At 43.6% G+C, this 18,459-nt stretch overlaps 1 protein-coding gene across 1 annotated transcript in view; it reads left to right on the top strand.

Annotated features, from left to right (window-relative positions):
* LOC116989441 (unconventional myosin-If-like) overlaps nucleotides 1-18,459 on the top strand; it is a 76,158-nt gene that overhangs the window by 43,881 nt on the left and 13,818 nt on the right. Inside the window, exons 10-19 of the mRNA XM_033046820.1 lie at nucleotides 1,775-1,971; nucleotides 3,205-3,285; nucleotides 8,900-8,986; nucleotides 9,426-9,509; nucleotides 10,258-10,425; nucleotides 11,790-11,875; nucleotides 13,880-13,961; nucleotides 15,867-15,973; nucleotides 16,509-16,607; nucleotides 18,188-18,332. Coding sequence (XP_032902711.1) covers nucleotides 1,775-1,971; nucleotides 3,205-3,285; nucleotides 8,900-8,986; nucleotides 9,426-9,509; nucleotides 10,258-10,425; nucleotides 11,790-11,875; nucleotides 13,880-13,961; nucleotides 15,867-15,973; nucleotides 16,509-16,607; nucleotides 18,188-18,332 — 1,136 coding nt within the window. The remainder of the gene's footprint in view (nucleotides 1-1,774; nucleotides 1,972-3,204; nucleotides 3,286-8,899; nucleotides 8,987-9,425; nucleotides 9,510-10,257; nucleotides 10,426-11,789; nucleotides 11,876-13,879; nucleotides 13,962-15,866; nucleotides 15,974-16,508; nucleotides 16,608-18,187; nucleotides 18,333-18,459) is intronic.

Raw genomic sequence — 18,459 nt, 5'->3', positions numbered from 1 at the left:
ACAGGTGCCGGTACTCCGTACATAGAAACATAAAACATAGAAATTAGGTGCAGGAGTAGGCCATTCGGCCCTTCGAACCTGCACCGCCATTCAATATGATCATGGCTGATCATCCAACCCAGTATCCCGTACCTGCCTTCTCTCCATACCCTCTGATCCCTCTAGCCACAAGGGCCACATCTAACTCCCTCTTAAATATAGCCAATGAACTGGCCTCAACTACCCTCTGTGGCAGAGAGTTCCAGAGATTCACCGCTCTCTGTGTGAAAAAAGTTTTTCTCATCTCGGTTTTAAAGGATTTCCCCCTTATCCTTAAGCTGTGACCCCTTGTCCTGGACTTCCCCAACATCGGGAACAATCTTCCTGCATCTAGCCTGTCCAACCCCTTAAGAATTTTGTAAGTTTCTATAATAGGTACTGTCACACACAAAGCATTGCCTTGTGATTGTGTTCTCATACTAACTGTTCCCACTCACTCACTGCCCTGAACCTTTTTTATTGCTTATCCCCATGGTCTCTGCTTATCCCCATGGTCTCTGCTTATCCCCATGGTCTCTGCTTATCCCCATGGTCTCTGCTTATCCCCATGGTCTCTGCTTATCCCCATGCTTTCCTCCTTGCACGACCTGTGGTATTAGTGTATGGCGTGATTGTACTCATTTAATGTATGATTTGACTGGGCAGCATCGACCCACTTCATTGAACACTTTTGTGAGTATCTTGCTTAATGGACAAATTTTAAGATACACATAGAAAAGCACAGCATAAAAACAGGCCCTTCTGCCCATAATGTCTGTACCGAACATGAAGCCAAGACCAACTCTGCCTGCACATAATCCATATTCCTCCATTCCCTGCATGTCCATGGGCACAGCTAAAAGCTTAATTGTCACCTGCATCTACCTCCATTACCACCCCAGGCAGTACGTTGCAGGCACTCACCACTTAAAACATTACACCACACAGCTCCCTTAAACCTTGCCCCTCTCACCTTAAAGCTATGACCCGTACTTGATATTTCCATTCTGAGAGAAAGGTTATAACTGTCTACCCTCTCTCTATCTTTCATAATTTTATATACTTCTATCAGGTTTCACCTCAACGAGGGGCAGGTATATCTCCACTTTTTTCTTTTTTTCTTTTTCCTCTCTTACATCTTTATTCACCCTTTGGCCACACTACTTTGGTAGTCTAGGGGTCCTATCTTTTCACTTTTCACTTTTTCCCTCTCTTGTTCTATCTCTCTTCTTTTTCCTCATTTTCAGGTTAAAAAGTTAAAATTGAAGCTGTACAATAATTGTATAATTTTACATGCCGAATGTTTTATTCTAGTACAATTGCTTCTAATAAAAAGAATTACATTTTTTTAAAAAGGTTTCACCTCAACCACTGGTGTTCAGAGAAAACAACCCAAGTCAGTTCAAACTTTTAGCTTATGCCCCTTAATCAGACAGCATTCTGAGAAACCTCCTTTGCACCCTTTCCAAAGCCTACACATCCTTCCTGTAATGGGGCGACCAGAACTGCACACAAATATGTACTAACCAAAGACTTCTAAAGATGCATCATGACTTCCTGAGTCATATACTCAATGTCCTGGCCAATGAAGGCAGGCATACCATTTGACCTCTTCACCAATACTTTAGATTTATCTGCTAGGGAGTTATTACTATTCCTATTACTTTTCTCCTCGGTTATTTAAATATTGATGCTAGATTTGTTGTTGGTGAAGGCACTGTGAATGATTGATTGACTTCCTTCCCTTTGCACAAAGACTTGGCCTTCCCGGCATTCCTACTGGGAATTAACGAGATGAAACTGAGAGAGAAGGTGACGAGTAGAAAGATGGACAGCAAATGGGGAGGCAAGACGGAGTCCATCAACATGACCCTGAATGTGCAGCAGGCCGGATATACCCGAGATGCCTTGGCTAAAGCTCTCTATGCTCGACTCTTTGACTATCTGGTGGATGTAAGTATTTCTCAAGGGATAATTGATCTGATACTGACTCTGGTTTTGCATAAAGAGTCAGGGATATGTGGTAAACTCCTCACGGAGCACGAACAACTGATTGCAGGGGTGAAAAGAACCGCTGACATCATTGGATTTGGGCAAGTGGTCTCGGGCAACCCACACAGCCAAGGTCTTTGCAACCTTGGTTACTTCATGTAGAAACAAGGAACTGCAAATGCTGTTTAATGCGCAAATATACACTATCCATATGCCGCTAGAGATGCTGCATGTCCCGTTGAGTTACTCCAGTACTTTATGTTTTACGAAGATTCCAGCATCTCGTGCCTAAAAAGAAGTCGGGATGTTAGGTTATAGTTGTACAAATGTGCTGGAGTGTCTCAGTGAATGCACAGCCTTTTGCCCAGGGGAGGGGAGTCAAGAACAGTGGACTTGCATTTAGGATGAGAGGGAAAAGATTTACTACACACAGAGGGTGGTGGGTATATGGAACGAGCTGCCATAGGAAGTAATTGAGACAGGTACTATAACAACATTTTAAATATATTTGGACAGGTACATGGTTAGGAAATGCTTAGAGATGTATGGGACAAATGTGGACAAATGGGACTAGCTTAGACAAGGGATCTTGGTTGACATGGATGAGTTGGGCCGAAGGGCCTGTTTCCAATCTGTGTGACTCAGTGATTCTATTTTGGGCTAGAACTAAAAATGATTACATTTCTAATGGACATATTCACAAAGTGTAGAGGACATTGAACACCAATCGTAATTAAAACAGAGGTTTAGGAGAATGCTGTCTGCATTATTGGACACAAGGAGAGTTTGGACAAACTTGGATTGTTTTCTCTGGGGCATCATAGGCTGTGGGGAGACCTGATATAAATATATAATTATGAGAGGCATAGCTGGAGTAGATAGTCTGGCATACGTTCAGGTGAGAGGGGAAACATTTGCCAGGGCCCCGAGGGATAACTTTTTCTCACAAAGGATAGTAGATGTATGGAACAAGCTGTCTGAGGATAACGCTCTATTGGGAAATGTATCAACATGGTCAAGTTGGGCTGAAGGGTCTATTTCCATAAGGCATATGTCTACAAAACTACGTATGACTGTATAAACTCGCGCTGCAAGAACTTTCCAAAGTTGAACATTTGATGCAGGGTTACGTACTGAGGGACCCTATAATTTTAATTCCTCATGTCACCACCTTGTGTTCTTCCTTTATTTTAGGCTGTCAACAAAGCTATGCAGAAACCCCAGCAGGAATACAGTATAGGAGTGCTGGACATTTACGGCTTTGAAATTTTCCAGGTAACGCACAAAGATCGGGTCCCTTAATTTTCTGCACGAGTCCTACAGTTGCACCTGTTCCAAATCTCCGCTTCTCCTGGTTGCATATAGGAATGTAATTGGAAGTGATTTCAATGAAGGTTCATCTTTGCAGAGACGGAAGACGCAGGTTGAACTGTTGGTCTGTGAGTGCCTGCATCTTTTGATTAAAGGCCACATGGTTTAAATTATTGGGCATTGGGGGTGGGCATTTTAAAATTGCCCCTCAAACAAAAGGAGGTTGTTAAAATGATCCACGGGATTTCCCTGCCAGGATTCCATAATCTCCCCACGACTGTACTTTAATCTGTTCTTCTTGTTGGTAAAACCTGGGTTTGAATGGGGTTTTCTACAAGGAGAGATTGGATAGAACATCCCAAACAACCTTTGGGTTCAGTATTGCTCCAATCACATGGCCAACCAAAGCCCATTCCACCCCATCTCCAGATGCTGCTCGATCTGCTCGATCCATGCAGTGCTCCTCTCTCGGGGATAGAGGGGTGAGGTGGACGGGTTGTGCAGATGTCACCATCCTGTTTAAGTTCTCCCAGGCCGTACACTTCCAAGGCAACAAACACAATGGCACAATGACAGCACAATTGTCCAGGTTACATTTCAATCGTTATTAACCTTTACTTTTCTAGATAATTGCTGCCATTGTTTTGTAAACACAACAATATATTTTATGATCTCTGCCCAGGATTTGGAAATATTTCAGTCAGTAAAAATAAGTCTAAAAGCATCATTGTTCGGGAGCAGAGAAAGGGTCTCCAGAGTCTGTGTGTGATTACATAGAACAGTACAGCACAGGAACAGGCCCTTCGGCCCACTATGTCTGTTCTGAACATTAATCCAAGACCAACTCTCATCTCCCTGCACATAACACATACCCCACCATTCCCTGCATATCCACATGCTTATCCAAAAGTATTTTAATGTTCCAAACATGTTCCAGGCACTCATCACCATGTGTGTAAAAAACTTACCCTGCACATCTCTTTTAAACTTTGCCCCTCCCACCTTGCAGCTATGCCTTCTAGTATTTAGTATTTCCATCCTGGGAAAAAATATTCTGTCCACTCTATCTATCCTCTTATAATTTTATATACTTCTCTCAGGTCTCTACGCAACCTCCAGTGTTCCAGGGAAAACAATCCAAGTCTGTCCAGCCACTCCCTATAGCTAATATCTCCTAATTCAAGGTAAACCTCCTCTGCATTCTTTCCAAACCCACCACATCCTTCCTGTAATGGGGCAAACAGAACTGCACACAATACTCCAAATACAACCAAAGTCCTATAAAGGTAATTAGTTCATCTTGGCATCAGGGTATGGCACAGAAACCGTGGGCCGAAATGCCTGTTCTTGTGCTGTACTGTTCTATGTTCTATGCTCTATTCACTCACTCACACACACACACACTCCATCTATACAACTGAGGGTGGGGTCTAAGTTACTGTGTGTCATCGAATCATTCTTGCACACAGATGCTGTACAAATACTTCAGCTCTCAGACATTCTCTCCCTGTAGAATACACTGGGGTCAGACAAACATCCGTGACCCAGATACCTGAAGCAGAATGTAACCCAGATATGCTGAATCTTTGGTATCTTTTCTGGGTACACACTCAGCTGCTGGCTTCTGATAAATCCGTTAGAACATTATATTTAATCAAATTGTGACCCACGTGACCCTGAAGTGTGAGTTGATCAGAGGTGTGGCTTCTGGAATGTGAATTAACCAATATATAGAACAGCGAGCATAGAACGGTACAGCACAGGAACAGGCCCATCAGCCCACAATGTCCGTGCCAAACATGATGCTAAGATAAACTGAACTCCTCTTCATGCACGCGATCCATATCCCTCCATTGTCCTTGTGCCTATCTAAAAGCCCCTTAAACACCGCTATCGTGTCTGCCTTCACCACCACCCCAGGTAGCGCATTCCTGGTACCCATCACCGCCTGTACAATAAAGCGCCTCATACAACTCCTTTAAACTTTGCTCCTCTCAATTTAAAGTTATGCTCTCTCATATTTGACATTTTTTTTTTTTTTTTTTTTACTTTCCAATTTTTTATTTAAACAAAACAAAACAAAAAAGAGAAAGAAAAGAAAGACAAAAGAAAGACAAAAGAAAAAGCTGGGGAACATTTTCAACCTGGGGAAAAGGTTATGACTGTCAAGAGAGAAAAAATCCATGTCTGTCCAACCTCTCCCTGTGGCTCATGGCTCTAATCCAAGTATCATTCTGGCATGCTGTCATCATCATTTTCCCTGTTACAGGAATGTATTTTCCTGCCAGCTTTCTTTCTGTAGATTTAAGACAATAATAGTTGTTTCCCTTGGTCTCCAAGAGTTTATTTAACTGAAAACCTTTTGCAGGTGGAATGTAAGGGAAAGTACACACTTAAGGGCAAGACCCTTAACAGCATTGATGTGCAGAAGGATGTTGAGGTCCAAGTCCATGGCTCCCTGAAAGTGACAACACAAGTAGATAGAATGGTGAAGAAGGTGTATGGTGTGCATGGTGTGTATCATGCCTTTGAGTATAAGAGTCAGGAAGTCACATTGCAACTTTGGTCAGGTGGCATTGTGTGCATTTCTGGTCTACCCATTACAGGAAGGATGTGGAGATGATGCAGAAGAGGTTTACCAGAATGATGCCTGGATTAAAGGGCTTTAATTGTAACAAGAGGTTGGACAGATTTGCATTGTTTTCTCTGGATCACAGGTTGAGAGGAGACCCAATAAAATAAAATAAAGTTATGAGAGGCATTGACAGGTAGACACTCAGAACGTTCTTCCCAGGGTGGAAATGTCAAAGAACAGAGGGCATAGCTTTAAGATACAAAGGGACAAACTTAAAGGAAATATGATGGGCAGAAAACGCTGGTGGGTGTTGTGTACAGGCCACCTAACAGTAGTAGTGAAGTTGGAGATGGTATCAAACAGGAAATTAGAAATGCGTGCGACAAAGGCAAAACAGTTATAATGGGTGACTTCAATCTACATATAGATTGGGTGAATCAAATTGGCAGGGGTGCTGAGGAAGAGGATTTCTTGGAATGTATGCGGGATAGTTATCTAAATCAACATGTAGAGGAACCAACGAGAGAGCAGGCTATTTTAGACTGGGTATTGAGTAATGAGGAAGGGTTAGTTAGCAGTCTTGTTGTACGTGCCCCCTTGGGCAAGAGTGACCATAATATGGTTGAGTTCTTCATTAGGATGGAGAGTGACATTGTTAATTCAGAAACAATGGTTCTGAACTTAAAGAAAGGTAACTTTGAGGGTATGAGACGTGAATTGGCCAAGATTGACTGGCAATTAATTCTAAAAGGGTTGACGGTGGATATGCAATGGAAGACATTTAAAGACTGCATGGATGAACTACAAAAATTGTTCATCCCAGTTTGGCAAAAGAATAAATCAGGGAAGGTAGTGCATCCGTGGATAACAAGGGAAATCAGGGATAGTATCAAAGCGAAGGATGACACGTACAAATTAGCCAGAAAAAGCAGCATACCAGAGGACTGGGAGAAATTCAGAGACCAGCAGAGGAGGACAAAGGGCTTAATTAGGAAAGGAAAAATAGATTATGAAAGAAAACTGGCAGGGAACATAAAAACTGACTGCAAAAGTTTTTATAAATATGTGAAAAGAAAGCGATTAGTTAAAACAAATGTAGGTCCCTTGCAGTCAGAAACAGGTGAGTTGATCATGGGGAACAAGGATATGGTGGACCAATTGAATAACTACTTTGGTTCCGTCTTCACTAAGGAAGACATAAATAATCTGCCGGAAATAGCAGGGGACGGCGGGTCAAAGGAGTTAGAGGAATTGAGTGAAATCCAGGTTAGTCGGGAAGTGGTGTTGGGTAAATTGAATGGATTAAAGGCCGATAAATCCCCAGGGCCAGATAGGCTGCATCCCAGAGTACTTAAGGAAGTAGCTCCAGAAATAGTGGATGCATTAGTAATAATCTTTCAAAACTCTTTAGATTCTGGAGCTACTTCCTTAGGATTGGCGGGTAGCAAACGAACCCCACTTTTTAAGAAGGGAGGGAGAGAGAAAACGGGGAATTACAGACCAGTTAGTCTAACATCGGTAGTGGGGAAACTGCTAGAGTCAGTTATTAAAGATGGGATAGCAGCACATTTGGAAAGTGGTGAAATCATTGGACAAAGTCAGCATGGATTTACGAAAGGTAAATCATGTCTGACGAATCTTATAGAATTTTTCGAGGATGTAACTAGTAGCGTGGATAGGGGAGAACCAGTGGATGTGGTGTATCTAGACTTCCAGAAGGCTTTCGACAAGGTCCCACATAAGAGATTAGTATACAAACTTAAAGCACACGACATTGGGGGTTCAGTATTGATGTGGATAGAGAACTGACTGGCAAACAGGAAGCAAAGAGTAGGAGTAAACGGGTCCTTTTCACAATGGCGGGCAGCGACTAGTGGGGTACCACAAGGCTCAGTGCTGGGACCCCAGCTATTTACAATATATATTAATGATCTGGATGAGGGAATTGAAGGCAATATCTCCAAGTTTGCGGATGACACTAAGCTGGGGGGCAGTGTTAGCTGTGAGGAGGATGCTAGGAGACTGCAAGGTGACTTGGATAGGCTGGGTGAGTGGGCAAATGTTTGGCAGATGCAGTATAATGTGGATAAATGTGAGGTTATCCATTTTGGTGGCAAAAACAGGAAAGCAGACTATTATCTAAATGGTGGCCGATTAGGAAAAGGGGAGATGCAGCGAGACCTGGGTGTCATAGTACACCAGTCATTGAAAGTAGGCATGCAGGTGCAGCAGGCAGTGAAGAAAGCGAATGGTATGTTAGCTTTCATAGCAAAAGGATTTGAGTATAGGAGCAGGGAGGTTCTACTGCAGTTGTACAGGGTCTTGGTGAGACCACACCTGGAGTATTGCATACAGTTTTGGTCTCCAAATCTGAGGAAGGACATTATTGCCATAGAGGGAGTGCAGAGAAGGTTCACCAGACTGATTCCTGGGATGTCAGGACTGTCTTATGAAGAAAGACTGGATAGACTTGGTTTATACTCTCTAGAATTTAGGAGATTGAGAGGGGATCTTATAGAAACTTACAAAATTCTTAAGGGGTTGGACAGGCTAGATGCAGGAAGATTGTTCCCGATGTTGGGGAAGTCCAGGACAAGGGGTCACAGCTTAAGGATAAGGGGGAAATCCTTTAAAACCGAGATGAGAAAAACTTTTTTCACACAGAGAGTGGTGAATCTCTGGAACTCTCTGCCACAGAGGGTAGTTGAGGCCAGTTCATTGGCTATATTTAAGAGGGAGTTAGATGTGGCCCTTGTGGCTAAGAGGATCAGAGGGTATGGAGAGAAGGCAGGTACGGGATACTGAGTTGGATGATCAGCCATGATCATATTGAATGGCGGTGCAGGCTTGAAGGGCCGAATGGCCTACTCCTGCACCTAATTTCTATGTTTCTATGTTTCTATGAATGGGATCACTCGGTGGGCTAGCATATATTAAATGGGCCGATTGCACCTTTTTCTATGCCAGAATATCTGAAAATAACATTTTCCTTCCTTCTCACAGAGAAATGGATTTGAACAGTTCTGCATTAATTTTGTAAATGAGAAGCTTCAGCAGATTTTCATTGAATTAACTCTGAAAGCTGAACAGGTAAGAAAATAACACGCCTGTAAAACTACAAGCCAGTTAATATCTAGATACAGAGCCTAGTCAGTTTTCTTTTTTGTGTTACTATTGGCATTGCCAAAAAAAGAAAAATGACTCGACTCTGTACCTGGATATTAAATTGATATTAAACTTTAAATTAGCTGCGATAGAAATACTACAACATGGAGCAATGTTTGCGATCCACACCTAACTGAATTTAAAGAATGTTTAATTGTCATATGTACCAAGAACGGAACAATTAAATTCTTACTTGCAGCAACAAAACAGCCCTGTAAACACAATGCACCCAGATACTATATAATAGACAAAAATTTCAATGTTAGCAGATGTGGTTTGAAGTTAAAGATGGGAAAAGCGTTGTAATGGTAACAGTTTTCTGGTACCATGCCTGCTGAAACATGCTATTCTCTCCAATCTACAGGAAGAATATGTACAGGAGGGGATAAAGTGGACCCCCATTGAGTACTTCAATAACAAAGTTGTCTGTGATCTTATCGAAAACAAGGTACCGTAAGTCATTTTCCCAAGTGCAGACTGAAAACCCAGAAAGTTTAAGTGCTGTAGATCAGGCTATGCCAGTGGAGAGGGAGGCAGAGTTGATGTGTATATTTTTTATCTATTTCACTGAGCAACTCATCAAAATGTTCCACATGAAAATAAAGGATTGTGTCGTAGATTCATAGAGTGCAGCAACAGGTCCTTTGGCAAAACTTGCCCATGCTGACCAAGATGCCCCATCTACACTAGTTCCACCTGACCGCGTTTGGCCCATATCCCTCTAAACCTTTCCTATCCATGTATCTGCCCAAATGTCTTTTAAATTATGTTAGAGTATCAGCCTCAACTACCTCCTCTGGCAGCCCGTTCCACATACCCATGGAGACACAATGAACTGCAAAGGCTGGTAAAACACAAAGTACTGGAGTAACTCAGTAGGTCAGGCAGCATCTGGGGATGGAATGGAATAAGTACGTTTCATAGCCTGGCGAGTGATAGGTGGATACAGATGAGGGGGTGCATCCAGGACCTCTCCCCCATGATTCCCCCACCAGTGAAAACTAGAAATCCGAAGAAGAAATTCCACCTCTCCATGTTATCCAGAGATGTTACCTGACCCAGCAGGTACTGAGTTACTCCAGCAGTTGGTGTTTTTTTTTTTTTTTAATAGAAATTGTTTTGTTGGATTAACTTTAGTTGAGGCACCCAAAGAGTTCTCATCCATGTGTCGAGTGGAATTGTTCTTATTTTTCCAGAGTCCGCCTGGAATTATGTGCGTCCTGGATGATGTCTGTGCCACGATGCACGCCACGGGAGAGGGGGCCGACTCCACGTTACTGCAGAAGCTCCAGGCCGCGGTGGGAGGTCACAATCACTTCAACAGCTATAACCAAGGGTTCATAATCCACCACTACGCTGGGAAGGTAACCAAACTTCACATGCATTTGCATATCACGTCTCAACTACTTGCAATTTCCCCTCCCTGTGACTTTTGTAACCTTACTGAAGCAGAGGAAATAATTGTTTGCAACCCTGACTTGCAGTTCATTCCTCTCACCTCAAACAGAAAGAGATGAGACGGTAAGTGTGACTCAATCAGACAATGAACAAAAGAAACAACAATAAATGTTTGAAACCCATCACCAACCAATGGAAGCGGTAATGCCACATTAAATAGTGTTTCCTCTGAAGTTTCATTGGGTAATGCATTTCATCAGGTGGCCTATGCTGTGCTAATCCACCGCAGGGCAAAGATTTGCTCTATGATCTTTGCCGCAGGGTTTCATGTTGACTTCGACGCTTTCCAGCCAGGGAAAGAGGTTTCCTGCTCCTCATCATCATGCATTGATCTCTAAATATGTGGTCAATGATTAAGAGTAGGATCAAAGAGAATTAAAGACACGAGGAACTGCAGATGCTGGTATCTTTGGCAAAACACAAGGTGCTGGCGGATCAAGGAGGCCGAACTTGTCTCACCACAGAATAGCTCACCAAAGCTTCCATATGAAGGATATCTGCACCAGTGAGATGCTCACAGCCCCCATGTTTGTAGAAGTTGTGGCAGGGAGAGAAGGAGAGAAACCCAGATTTAGAAGCATAACATTTATCAGAGAAAGGTAATGCAAGGCGGGTATTTTGAGAGATGGTTGGAGGTAATAAGGCACCCGTTCTGGGAACAGGAGAGCCTTGGTTCCCCACACAGAAGGAGTAATACTGGTTCACCTCTCTGCTGGTAGATCCCACAATGATTTCAGTAAGTGTTCATCGGTCTGAAGAAGGGTCCAATCCCTCCAACTATGGTCAATATTATCAATAAACTGTCCCAAGTTGGAGAAATTAAGGAACAAATTTGCTAGAAACAAGATTATATGTAAATCACACTGAAGAGACAGAGCTTTGACATTTCAACAAGAGGAGGCCACTTGATTCAATTTTCAATCAGTCAGTCTGTTTGGTTTGGTTGACTTTAGGCCAGGGAGTCTGAGAGAAACCTGCTCCCATGTCCTGGGTCATCACCGCACGGTATTCTGGGGACACCTGTTCAGGAGGAACTCAGCAGGTCAGGCAGGATCTGTGGAGGGAATGGACAGGCGATGTTTCGAGTAAGGACCCTTCCTCAGCCTGGCCCTTTGCTTCTCCTTTTCTGGTCCTCCATTCACACTTTGGATGTGACCATTCTCCACTCAAGAGCAGAGCATGTACCTCAGTACACATGATAATAATAAACCTAAAGATTTACTTTCTCTAAGTGATACATCTGGGCTTTGGTTAAACTATCTCCCTGCAGGTATCCTATGATGTAAACGGATGTTGTGAGCGCAACAGAGATGTCCTCTTCACCGACTTGATCGAGCTGATGCAGAGCAGTGAACAGTGAGTTATTCACCATCCATCACTCGTGTTCCTGAAAAGATGTATTTCAACTTATGTATTTAAACTTTTGAAACCTTCAAACTAGTTCTGTAGTGTCTCTAATAACGTGTCTCTAGTACCTCGTTATACCAGTGCTCCGAGATTGATGTCAATGTCTACCCATACACAGTGACAGTAACTGCTGAGTCCACTATTCTGAGATTAATGAATCATCGTTAGACACGGGTGAGGTGCCGGATGAATGGAGGGTGGCTAATGTTGTGCCTCTGTTTAAGAAGGGCAACGATGGAAAAATCTGAGACTCATAGAACAGTGAGCCAAACATCTGAGGTAGGAAAGTTACTGGAGAGGATTCTGAGGGATAAGATGCACTTGCATTTTAAAGTACAGTTCCTCTATGTTCCTGATATATGCTGCACCCAGGATGGCCTGTAAATAACTCCCAATGTTCAATCCTCACCTACCATTGACTCTAATTCTACACCATGACATATGAAGCCTAACTAATCTCTCGCCACTGTACTGATTTCCTCCCTTATTACCACGCCACACTAACCTCTTTTACTCCCTGCCTGTGCCTTCTCAATATAATATACCCGGGAATATTCCTGGTTCCCAGCATTGGGCGATCTGCTGCTACATTTCCATAGTAGTAATGAGATTATACCTGTCAACTTATATTGATGCCATTAATTCATTTATTTGTCATTTAGACATTTTGTACCTCCACCCTTTCCCATTGCTTTCTGATATTGTTCTGCTTTTCTAATTTCACTTTCCCCGTTTTGGTTACCTCCTTGCTGAATTCCCTTTGAAGTTCCCACATTCCTGTCAAACTGGATTCACTGCCCCCCCCCCCCCCCCCCCCCCTTCTGAAAGGACATTTCTAGTGTCACTGAAATCTAATGCCCCCCTCCCTGCCTTGCCATCTCACCAGCCACACATCCATCTGCTGTATATTACTAGCATGCTGACAGCACAGTGCAACAGAGGTAATCCTGTCGTTACTTTCCGGTCCTGCTTTTTAACTCGTCACAGATGAGAGTTCAATGCGAGAGAAATCCAGGGGGCATTGGTGATCACCAGGTGATTCCAGTGCAGGGTGTGGTGAGGGGAGACATCTGGTTCAGAGGTTGGTTTGCCTGTGGTTTGTGGAAGGAACAACAGGAGCCCTGGAGACGAGGATGTGCTAATGACATGAAGGTTGGTTTCACTGGCAGAGTGAATGGGAGGGCAGGGAAGGTTTTAGTGTAGTTCAGAGATACAGCGGGGAAACAGGCCCTTCGGCCCACCAAGTCCACGCCAACCTGTACATTAGTTACTGTATATCCCATAAACTAGGGGCAATTTACAGAAGCCAATTAACCTACAAACCTGCAAGTCTTTGGAATGTGGGAGGAAACAGGAGCACCTGGAGAAAACCCACGCAATCACAGGGGGAACATGCAAACTCAGTACAGGCAGCATCTGTAGTCAGGATCGAACCTGGGTCTCTGGCGCTGTAAGACAGCAACTTTACCGTTTCGCCACTGTGTCGATCAGTAGAGTGCGTGGTTGTGGGTATGAGAATGGAAGGGACGTACAGAATTTGTTTGACGGCACTGGGCCCGTATTCGCTGGAGTTTAGAAGAATGACAGGAGACCTCATTGAAATGTACCGAATAGCGAAAGGTTTCGATAGAGTGGATGTGGAGAGGATGTTTTCACTGGTGGGAGAGTCTAGGACATCCGGTCATAGCTACAGAATTTAAGGATGTTCCTTTAGGAAGGAGATGAGGAGGAATTTCATGAGTTATAGGGGGGTGAATCTGTGGAATTCTTTGCCAAAGAAGACTGCGGAGGCCAAGTCAAGCTGTGTCAGAGTTGAGGCCTGTGTCAAACTTGCACGGGAGATGAGTTGATGCCTGAGGCAGATCTGCCGTGACTGGATTGGGTGATGGGGCAGGCTTGAGGGGCCGAGTGGCCTGTTGTCTCCTTCTGATCTGTGAGTGATTCTCCTTGCAGCCGTTTCATTCAATCGCTGTTTCCAGATAATCTACAAAATGAGAAGAAAGGCAGACCCACCACAGCAAGCACAAAGATCAAGGTATCTATCAAGAGTGTTCCTCTGTCAAATTAATCCACTCAGGCCACTCTTTGGCTCTGACTCAATTCTATTTCCTGCAACATTTATTCCAGAAAACAGGGTAAATAAAAAAGCACAAAGTGCTGGAGGAACTCAGCAACTCTGAAGAACATGGATAGGTGACGTTTCCAACTTCAGACCAGTCATGTCTATCGAAATCTCCCTCTCACCTGTATTCACCTATCACTTGCCAGGCTTTGCCCCAACGTTACCACTTTCCCCACCCCCCACCACAATAAATCTGAAAAAGGGTCCCGACCTAAAGCATCACCAATCCACATTCTCCAGAGATGCTGCCTGACCCACTGAGCTCCTCCAGCACTTTGTGCCTTTTTTTTGTAAACAGCATCAGCAGTTTGTTGTATCTACGGAAAACGAGGTGATGATGAGAGCTGAGATTGTTTATTCCCAGTCTGATGTTTCTACATTACAACATACTGTGTCTCAGAACCACTTTCCTCAGTCGGCAGTTCCGTTCCTTCCCCTTGCCTGCCACCATGTGGATGCAGGGATCACTGCAACTCTGTTTCCTTCCTCTGCAAGGCAGCTATGGCACTTTTTCTGCAATATGATTTAAAAGTCAGTTTCATGGAATGCCAGATTTAATAAGTTTGAAAATTAAATGATGACTGCAATAAATATTTGATCATATGTCAGATTTATAGGAAACTAAAAGCATGTATGATTTCAGTCAAAGTGTCATGCAGTACAGAAACAGGTCATTCAGCCCAACTCGTCCATACTGACCAAGATGCCGCATCTACACTAAAAGCTTTGTTTATTGATTTGTTTCATCTCCTGCCATGCATGGGCAGGGGGGAATCTCACTCCATACCTTTTGGCTTTTGATTGCTTGTAAGATGCAGCATGGAAACAGGCCCTTTGGCTCACTGTCTCCACGCTGACCATCAATCACCTGTTCATACTAGTTCTATATTATCCCACTTTCTCATCCACTCCCTAAACAGTAGGGACAATTGTACTGAAGCCAATTAATCTACAAACCCGCACATCTGTAAATTACCCTGGAGCAGCAAGGAACTGCAGACGCTAGACACATGCGTGAAACACAAAGTGTTGGAGGAACTCAGTGGGTCAGGCAGCATCACTGGAGGACATGGATAGTCAACATTTTGGGCAGGAGTGGGTGGGGAAGGAATCTGATCAAGTGTGTAAGTTGTCACGTTCCCAAGTAATAAACTGGTTTCCTGCGTCTGCCTTGCTCACTCCCCACACCACACATAGATTAGGTTGCAGTGCAAACACGTGTCTGAAATGGAACAATGTGTGTCTCACTTTCCCAGCCCCAAAGTGCCTGAAACTGCACACCAGGCGAGGAAATCCACTGAATGGAAGATTTTTGCTTTCCTTTCACATGGACTTGATATTGATAATGATTTATTATACTCTGCATGATATCCAATCAACTAACTCCATACATGAGTACAGTCAAGCTACGCGCAAGTGGTAGAGCAAAGAGAAAAATATCACAGTGCAGAATGTCAGCGGGTGCAGCAACATCTATGGAGCGAAGGAAACAGGCAACGTTTCGGGCCGAAGCTCTTCTTCAGGTTTCGGCCCGAAACGTTGCCTATTTCCTTCGCTCCATAGATGCTGCTGCACCCGCTGAGTTTCTCCGGCATTTTTGTGTACCTTCGATTTTCCAGCATCTGCAGTTCCTTCTTAAACACAGTGCAGAATGTAGTGGTTGCAGTATTATAGTGTAACAGCTACAGAGAAAAAGGACCAAGGATCACGAGGTGGGTTGGAATATCGGGATTACATCCTAGCTAATAGGAGGATCGTTTAGTAGGTATTCAAAATACGGGTAGTTTTTATAGTTGTTCATTCCTTTCTCTGATTTAGAAACAAGCAAATGACCTGGTAAGCAGGTTAATGAAGTGTACTCCACATTACATCCGTTGTATAAAACCCAACGAGACCAAGAAACCAAGGGACTGGGAGGAGAGCAGGTAGGTTTTTATTGGTGTAATTTGGTTGACAACCTCGCAGTGATTTGTTGTTATTGGCGTGACTAAACGCTTTCTCCCTCAGTGGAAATATTTTTGACTCTCCCGGGGTATAGGTGATTGAGAATGCAAGCGGATCATTGCAAGAAACGTTGGGATTCGGTGCTCAGTTCGCCACTTGTTGTAACCAATCTGCATGATTAGATTCATTTTTGCGTGATTACGTGATTACGTGATTGCGTGATTAGATTCATTTTTTACATCCACTGAATCAGTCTGGGAAACGTCTGATAGTAAAATCAGGAAAAGCTTCAGTGGGGGAAATGTCTTGTGTGCTCAGATTCAACAGCAGAAGTAAGATGCACAAGCCTGCAGTGTGATGAAGTGATGTTGCTCAGTTAAACTATTTATGTGATGCTCGGTAGTTTGATGCTGTTACGATAAATCCACAAGTATCTCACCCAAAGTAATCATTCTTAACATTGACTGAGGAAGTGATATATTTCTAATCTCTCTTATTCAATCCAAAATCTCTCAGGGCAAAACATCAAGTTGAATACCTGGGACTGAAGGAGAATATTCGAGTGCGGAGAGCTGGATTTGCCTTCAGAAGGGCTTTCCCAAAATTCATACAGAGGTACATTCCTATATATGACTTCTCACCCCGACAGTATCTCCGTTCAGATGCTCAGTGTGCAAAATGAAAGGGAGCTGAGTGTCTTTATTAACTTTACGCACAGTTTAATGAGATTGCCAAATCTGGTTGGACATCTTCCAAGCAGCTTTATCACAGCACCACCCATCCCAACCTCTGGGAGCCGGGGGTGGGTTTGAGACCTGAACCATTGATCCAATGGCTTAGGTTGGTATCTCCTGCCAAACTGGAGGATTTAAATAAAGTGAAATAAATTACATCACTAACAACTTGAGTGTGTTCAAGAAAGTGAGGGAGAGCTTTCTGGATGTTAAGGGAATCAAGGGATATGGGATGGTGCAGGAAGTTGGTGGTGGAGCCATGATCTCGAGGAATGGCAGGGTTAGTCCGATGAGCCAAACGGCCTCTTCTGCTCAGCTTCTCATGTGAATGTGAACTGTTTGCTTGTAACTCTTATCTTGCTTGGGTTCAGAGAGTTGCAGAGGTACCAATGCGGAAAGGACATTTCTGGTGATTTGTGATGGAAAGATTACACCCGTGTGTTTAACTGGCTAAGGCTCAGGACAACGGGCTTCCCTGGTCTTGTGTGGACATGGCAACTGTAGGGAGAGTTGGATAGGTTAGGAATTTTTTCTCTGGATGTTATATATAAAAGTCAAGCCATCGAGTCTGTTGCCCTTTGCACAAGTATAGTGAAGTATAGAACATAGACTTGGACAACATGCATTAACAATGTGCTAAACAAGACGTTAGTGCAGAAACACAATTAGAAACAAGTCCATGATGTTGCAAGACAAGAAATGTGACATAAGATCATAAAAACAGAGAGACTTCAATGTTTGCTGTAATAATGTCTGATCGCATCCTGATAGTGGCATTTCAAGTGGCAGGGTAGGAAAGAAAGCATTTCGCATGCTTGGGAAGCGTAATGAGTACAAAGGTTGGGACATCATGATGCAGCTGAACAAGTCATTGATGAGACCACAGTAATAGGAAGGACGTCATTAAGTTGGAAAGAGTGCAGCAGAGATTCACCAGGATGTTGTCTGGGCTTGTGGGCTTGAGTTGGGAGAGGTTGGATAGGTTAGGACTTTTTTCTCTGGAGGTTGAGGCGTGACATTATTGAGCTGCACAAGATCATGAGGGAGATGGATAAAGTGAACACTCACAGTCTATTTTACCAGTGTAGTGGATTCTAAAACTGGAGGACACAGGCTTGAGATGAGAGAGGAGAGTTTTAAGAGGGATCTCGGGGGTAACACTTTCACTCAGAGGGAAGTCCACATCTGGAACGAGCTGCCAGAGGAAACTATAGAAGTGGATACAATTTTGACTTTTAAAATACATTTGGACAGATAAATGGATAAGAAGGATTTAGAGGTATATGGGCCAAATGCAGGCAAATGGGACTAACCCAAAATGCGATCTTGGTCGGCATGAAAAAGGTGGGCTGAGGGGCCTGTTTCCGTACTGTACGGCTATATGACTCTGTACAAACGCAGACATGTGGAGCTCCTTTTCCTTTGACTAAGGCGGTGTCTGTGCTTTCCCCTTGTTTAAAGGTATGCCATCCTCACACCAGAGACCTGGCCCCGTTGGAGTGGCGATGAACGTCAAGGTACTCAACATTTGCTGCGTTCTGTCAACATGGACTCCGACCAGTACCAGATGGGCCAAAGTAAAATATTCATCAAGAACCCAGAATCAGTAAGTTATCGCTGTGGCTTGAGCTCACATCGTTTATTGAGCTGTGTCTCAGTGCCCAAACCGGATTTATTCTCGAGCTGCAGCAGCGGCTGTGTGCTGAGCAACTTTGCCTGTTCACCATCCAGCA

Source organism: Amblyraja radiata, chromosome 29, assembly GCF_010909765.2.
Source record: "Amblyraja radiata isolate CabotCenter1 chromosome 29, sAmbRad1.1.pri, whole genome shotgun sequence".
Taxonomy (NCBI): Eukaryota; Metazoa; Chordata; class Chondrichthyes; order Rajiformes; family Rajidae; genus Amblyraja; species Amblyraja radiata.
Note: the sequence above shows the minus strand (reverse complement) of the source record. Positions and strands in the feature narration are given on the sequence as shown.